The sequence below is a fragment of the Bison bison genome, unplaced genomic scaffold (assembly GCF_000754665.1).
Source record: "Bison bison bison isolate TAMUID 2011002044 unplaced genomic scaffold, Bison_UMD1.0 scf7180017864249, whole genome shotgun sequence".
Taxonomy (NCBI): domain Eukaryota; kingdom Metazoa; phylum Chordata; class Mammalia; order Artiodactyla; family Bovidae; genus Bison; species Bison bison.
Window position 1 is genome coordinate 1,154,393 of NW_011494821.1, and position 6,218 is coordinate 1,160,610.

General features: G+C 52.2%; 1 protein-coding gene across 2 annotated transcripts in view; it reads right to left on the reverse strand.

The window, feature by feature from the left end:
* Positions 1-6,218, reverse strand: part of NLRP1 (NLR family, pyrin domain containing 1) — a 32,310-nt gene that overhangs the window by 9,513 nt on the left and 16,579 nt on the right. For both annotated transcript variants that reach the window (XM_010847433.1, XM_010847432.1), the window contains 4 exons: positions 5,228-5,317; positions 2,654-2,742; positions 1,937-2,099; positions 1-224 (listed from right to left, as the gene is read on the reverse strand). In XM_010847433.1, coding sequence (XP_010845735.1) covers positions 1-224; positions 1,937-2,099; positions 2,654-2,742; positions 5,228-5,317 — 566 coding nt within the window. The remainder of the gene's footprint in view (positions 225-1,936; positions 2,100-2,653; positions 2,743-5,227; positions 5,318-6,218) is intronic.

The window sequence follows — 6,218 nt, forward strand, 5'->3', positions numbered from 1 at the left end:
CTCGGAAGGCCACAAAGTGAGGGAGGAACACGGCTGCCACAGCGCCTGGTTCAGCCTTGATGTCAAACAGAGGCCCTGCAGCCAGCCAGCTGCGCTGTGGGAAATTCCTGTTCAGGAACTGGTCCCAGGCACAGAATTCAATTTCAACGGTCACTGGCCCTCTCACCTCAAAGCGGAGACCCGTGTTGGGCCAGTGGTAGAAGCCGGCCATGGGCAAGTGAACGCTGCGAAAAATGGGGAGAAGTGGACACTGGATTACTGTACCCAGACTCACTGAGCACCTACTGGGTGCTAGGCCCTGTGCTGGGCACTATGGATCCTACAGAGTGGCTGTAAGCCCAGACATTGAAGTCAGATGGATTTGAATTTGAATACTGGATAGCATGTTGAAAAGCAGAGACATTACTTTGCCAACAAAGGTCTGTCTAGTCAAGGCTATGGTTTTTCCTGTGGTCATGTATGGATGTGAGAGTTGGACTGTGAAGAAAGCTGAGCGCTGAAGAATTGATGCTTTTGAACTGTGGTGTTGGAGAAGACTCTTGAGAGTCCCTTGGACTGCAAAGAGATCCAACCAGTCCATTCTAAAGGAGATCAGCCCTGGGATTTCTTTGGAAGGAATGATGCTAAAGCTGAAACTCCAGTACTCTGGCCACCTCATGTGAAGAGTTGACTCATTGGAAAAGACTCTGATGCTGGGAGGGATTGGGGGCAGGAGGAGAAGGGGACAACAGAGGATGAGATGGCTGGATGGCATCACCGACTCGATGGACGTGAGTTTGAGCGAACTCTGGGAGATGGTGATGGACGGGGAGGCCTGGCGTGTTGCGATTCATGGGGTTGCAAAGAGTCGGACCCAACTGAGTGACTGAGCGACTGAACTGAACTGAACTGGCTCCCCTGGGCTTCCTGGGTGGTGCTAGTGGTAAGGAACCCGCCTGCCAATGCAGGAGACGCAAGCTGTGAGATTAAAGCAGCACAAGTCAAATACAACAAGTGGGCTGTCTTTGGATCATGATTAGAACAAATCATCTGCAAAGACACACTTTATACAATTGACCAGATTTGAATAAGGATTGGACATTGGACGGATATGAAAGGCTTAATTGTAAACTTCTTGACATGTGAAAAATGACATTGTGGTTATGGAAGAAAAGGTCTTTATTTGACCTTTTTGAAAGGTATCACAAAAAATTTAAAGCAAAAAGCACCCATTTCTTTGGACTTAAAAATATTGTGAAAAAAGGGGCGGAAAGTGGATAGTTGAAACAAAGTTGGTAAAATGAAGGTTGAAGCTGAATAGTGGGTACATGGAAGTTCCCTGGACTCCACTTGTGTGTCTGTTTAAAAATTTTCATAACAAACTCTCTTTTTCTAGGGACTTCCTTGGTAGTCCATTGGCTAAGACCCTGAGCTCCCAATGCAGGGGGCCTGGGTTCGATCCTTGGTCAGGGAACTAGATCCCATGTGCTGCAACTAAGGCCTGGCACAGCCAAAAATAAATAAATACAAATAAATATTTAAAAAATCCCAACCAACGTTCTTCCTCCCCCATCCAAAGTGAAGTGAAGTTGCTCAGTCGTGCACGACTCTTTGCGACCCCATGGATAGTAGCCTGCACCAAGCTCCTCTGTCCATGGGATTTTCAAGGCAAGAGTACTGGAGTGGGTTGCCATTTCCTTCTCCAGGGAATCTTCCCAACCCAGGGATCGAACCCAGGTCTCTCACATTGTAGACAGACGCTTTACCGTCTGAGCCACCAGGAAGCTCAAACCCCTTCTTGTTTCATAATAAAACACCAACCAACATCTCAGCTCTGTCTTTCTTTGCATGGTGGCGTGGTGAGGGAATACAATGGACCATGAATGGGGTGCAGACTGTCTGTGGGGACCCAGCATGGGGATGGAGGGGGTGGGACAGGCCAGCCCCCCTCACTTACCGGTACAGGCTCCTCTCTTCGTCAACCGCCTCGGTAGCCACAGGCCCTGTGGGGCCCCAGAGGTCATCCTCGGTCCCCAGAGACTCCATGTGCTCGTCCTCCGGAGGGGCAGGAGAAGACGGACAGAAGAGCCTCACCTGTGCTGCTTGAGGAGAGCTGCCCTCTGGAGCAGACAGGGCAGTGGCCAGCTTTAGGTTCTTCTGCCTGGCTGCCCCCTAGGCTAGACCACAGAGGGGCCCTTCCCAAGTCCAGTCTGCCTGCTATCCAAGGGGGCTCAATCCTGGTGCCTCCCCTTGCCCAAACCCTCCTCCCTCCCCTTTCTCACTTCCCAGAATTGTTGCTCTTCCCAGCACACCCCGGGTGGTTAGCTTCTGAGGGGAACAGGGCTCCAAAGATGGACAAGCAGGGATGGAGAGGGGATTCCAGGCTTTAGAAGCCCAGAGTGGGCCTTAAGAGACTGGGCTCTGGTTCAGAGTATGAGTCATGCTGTGGATATTTAGGAGAGGAACAGTCCAGCCCCCTGAGGCTGGAAGAGAGGGAAGCAGAAATTCTGCAAGGTTCGGGTAGTGGAAGATCTCTCATGGAGTCTCCCCTAGGTGTCTCTGTCCCACTCCAGAGGCAGGAGGGTGGAGGGAATGACCTTTCATAGCTGCCATCACCCCCTCCACCCCTGCAAGCCCACATCATGATGCTCCCAGTCTGGCCCCTTCAAACTACCTGATGCTTGTCTCTGCCGCTTGAGGGAGGATGTATCACTCATCTCTGCTCCACCTGGGCCCTTGTGAAGGATCCTCAGACTTGGCTTCCTGGACAGAATTCATTCTCCCTGAGATCGTGGAGGATTCTGGGGGCTGTCTCCACAACATCCCCATTTGAGTTCAACTCATCGGAATTTCAACTCCTGATCCCCATTGGGCTTCTCCTGTAGTCCCTGCTTCCATGAATGGCCCCCATCCACCCAGCTGTTTATACTAGAACTGAGGCATCATCCTGACTTCTCCCTTGGCCATTCTGAGAGCTGACTGATCACCTTGACGCAGCCTCCAAAATAGCTCTTTTCTCTTCTCTCCACCTCCACGGCCTCCACCCTGTTCCCAGGCCCTGGCATCTGTGGCTGGAACCACTGCCTCATCTTAAAGGGTTCCCGGTTTTTGCTCTTGACCCTCAGTCCACTGTCCATTCAGCAGCTGATCTGAAAATGGGAACCTGGCACAGAACTTTGATGCTGAAGCCCTGAAATGTCTATTGATTTGGGGAGTAAGATCGAAATTCTTAATGTGGCCCGGAAGATGTTAGGTACTGCCTCCTATCCCCAGCCCCACCTGTGCCAGTCTCCCTGCCCCCATGGCTCTAAATCAGTGTTAAAAATCACCTGAAGGCCTGGGTTAGAACATGGATTCCTGGGCCCACCCCAAGATTCTGACTCAGCAGGTCTGGAGTGGGGCCTTTCTACTGAGCTCCTTACTGTTGCTACTGAGCTCCTTACTGTTGCTACTGAGCTCCTTACTGTTGCTAAATCATGTCTCTTTTGCCACCCTACGGACTTTAGTCCGCCAGGCCTCTCCGTCCATGGGACTTTCCAGGCAAGAACACGTGGGTGAGTTGTCCTTTCCTTCTCTAGGGGATCTTCCTGACCCAGGGATCAAACCAGAGTCTCCTGTTTCAGTAGGTGGGTTATTTACTATTGATCTGCCCGGGAAACTCTGCCAGCTCCCAGGGGATGTTGATTCTGCTGCTGATTCTGAGGACCACACTTTGAGTAGCTCTGCTCCAGGTCCCTGATCTCCTATTCCTCAAAGAAGCTAAGCTCAGTGCCTCTACTGAAACAGCAAGTAAAACATGAACCAGCTTAAACTGGTTTTGCCGCCTTTAAATAAGTTGATTAATTCAGCCTTGAGTTATTTAGATAGCACCCCCACGCAAGACAGAATCTATGTCTCCAGTATACAGAACCTAGAACCTTCAGTCTACAGAACTTAGAGAATAGAAATGTTGCCCCAGGAGCCCTTTTAGGGGCTAGAAGTCCTTCAAAAAAGGAAGATCTGGCTTCCAGCAGTGCAAGTAGCTTGTTTGGCTTATTCGAAACTAGCCAATCAGCTTCCAAGATTGACATTTCTCTAAACCCCTTAAATGTCGCCCTGAATCCTGGATCGATTTGAGAGCCTCACCTCCTGTGCTCTTGCTAGTGGACCTTGCAGTAAAGCTCTTTCTTTTCTCAAAAACCAGTGCCCTAGTCTTGGCTTCTATGCACTTCAGGCATTTGGCTCTTATTCAGCAAGCTACACCACCTCTGCCTGGAATCAACCCCTTCCGGGCCCAGCATGCCCCTCCCATCCTTCAGAGCTCAGCTCAGCTGCTCTGCATAGAATCCAGTGGGCCCATCAGTGTCCTTAGAGAATACCAGATGTAGTTCTTTGGGCGGAGGTGGGAGGCTGGGGTGGGGGTGGGGGTGGGGGTGGGGAGGGAATAATTTGCACCTGCTGGGCTGAGCTCCTGGAATTTGGGCCCTTGTTCACTGCTGTGTGCCTCACACGTCGTGTGAGGGATGCAGGGCATGTTGTTCTGTGACAAGTAGATCCTCCTAAAGCTAGAAGCCCTTTCCTTTCCTTTTCAGGTGAGGCACAGCTGAGGAGATTCAGGGAACAGTTGCCCTTTGTGGTCACAGGTCGAAATGCACCAAACTGGAAGAATGTGGGCGCTGCAGCAGATTCCCTGGGGAGGAAGAGGGAGTCTCCCATCTCTGGGGTTCAGCCCTCCAGCCTCTCTGGCTGTGTGTCTATATGTATTGGTGGGTGAGGGTCGGGGTGGAGGTGGTCTGGCTCTTCCTAGACTCTCTCTCTTTGTCTTTGCCTCCCCCTGGTGGTCATTGCTTTCCAAGTTCCAAATCTCATCAAGGCACCCACTCACTTTTTTTTGTTTTTAAATCTTCTTATTGGAGGAGGCAATGGCAACCCACTCCAGTATTCTTTCCTGGGAAATCCCATGGACACAGGAGCTTGGCAGGCTACAGTCCATAGGGTCACACAGAGTCGGACACGACTGAAACGACTTGGCACACGCACATTCATCTAAGGGAAAGGTTTAAGCAGAGGAGTGGCATAATTCCGTTCGCACTAAACAAATCAACGCCCAAACCTCTCTCTGGCTGCCGTGCTTTCTTGGTTTCTTCCCGGCTCTGCCGTGTCTACCTCCACCCCACATGTCTTTCCCCATCTCTTGGTTCTGGACCTGCCCCAAGGACTCAGCCGGGCCTGGAACAGCAGGAGGGGGTTCTGAGTCTCCCCACCTTACCATATCCTGGAGACTAGCAGCTGAGGCTTCTGCCTCTCCAGGGCCCTCAGCATCTTGGTCACCTCCTCGCTCAGCTGAGTCTGGTCCAGCCTGCAAGCACAAAGGAAGCCTGGCTCTCCCGGGACCCCTGTGTGATCCTGAGGTCCCTGGGGGCTCAGGATGGTGAAATCTGCCACCTCCTAGAGGAAACTATTGCAGGTTGGGTTTGCTCGGGATTGGGCTCTGAGATGGCAAGTGGAGTGAGGTTTACTAGGCAGTGTTCTTGGATCAACACCCGGGTGGCGGGGAGAGGGAAACAGGTCTGGGCAGAGAGGAAGAAGTTGGGCTGTGATGTCGTCTCAGTGGAGACCTCAGCCAAGGCTACTGGAGGCTCTGAAGTCGGGATGATCCCTCAGAGCTGTCCCAAATTGGGGAGAGGGACTGGGTCGTTATACCCTGACATTGGTCAGGCCTGGATGCAGGTGACTCCAGGAAGGGGATGAGATCTTGGGAGAGGGGGCCCTTGTAGGCAAATGTCATCCCAGTAGCTGGCTGTGAATCCTAAGCATTCCCAGTGGCTTAGGATTACATCCTCATTCCTGGAGAGCATCTGGGCAGTGGCTCACTGCGTCCACCACAGAACACCCATTCCCCACAGCCTCAAGATGACCACCCAAGGGTAGGTCCTGGGATTTCCTGCTCAGAGGCTAGATGGTTTGCTGGAAAGGAGAGTGCCCTGTTTCCGTTCTCCTGGCCTTGTGTTCTGGGCTGCTTCAGATTTCAGATAGCTGTTGCTCTTTCTGGGCCCTCGTGTCCCCCTTTCTAACATAGACAGACGTGCTCCACCTGTCGTGAGCTGTGGACAGGACACACTGTAGAGGGCAGTGCACACCGAACTCATTGCTGCGATCAGAGCTAGTGTGCCCTAGGGAGAGGATGGACACCCCCCACCCCCACCCCTCCCCGTAGATGGCTGTCCCTCCCAGTCCAGTCCCAGAACTCCGGGAGGAAG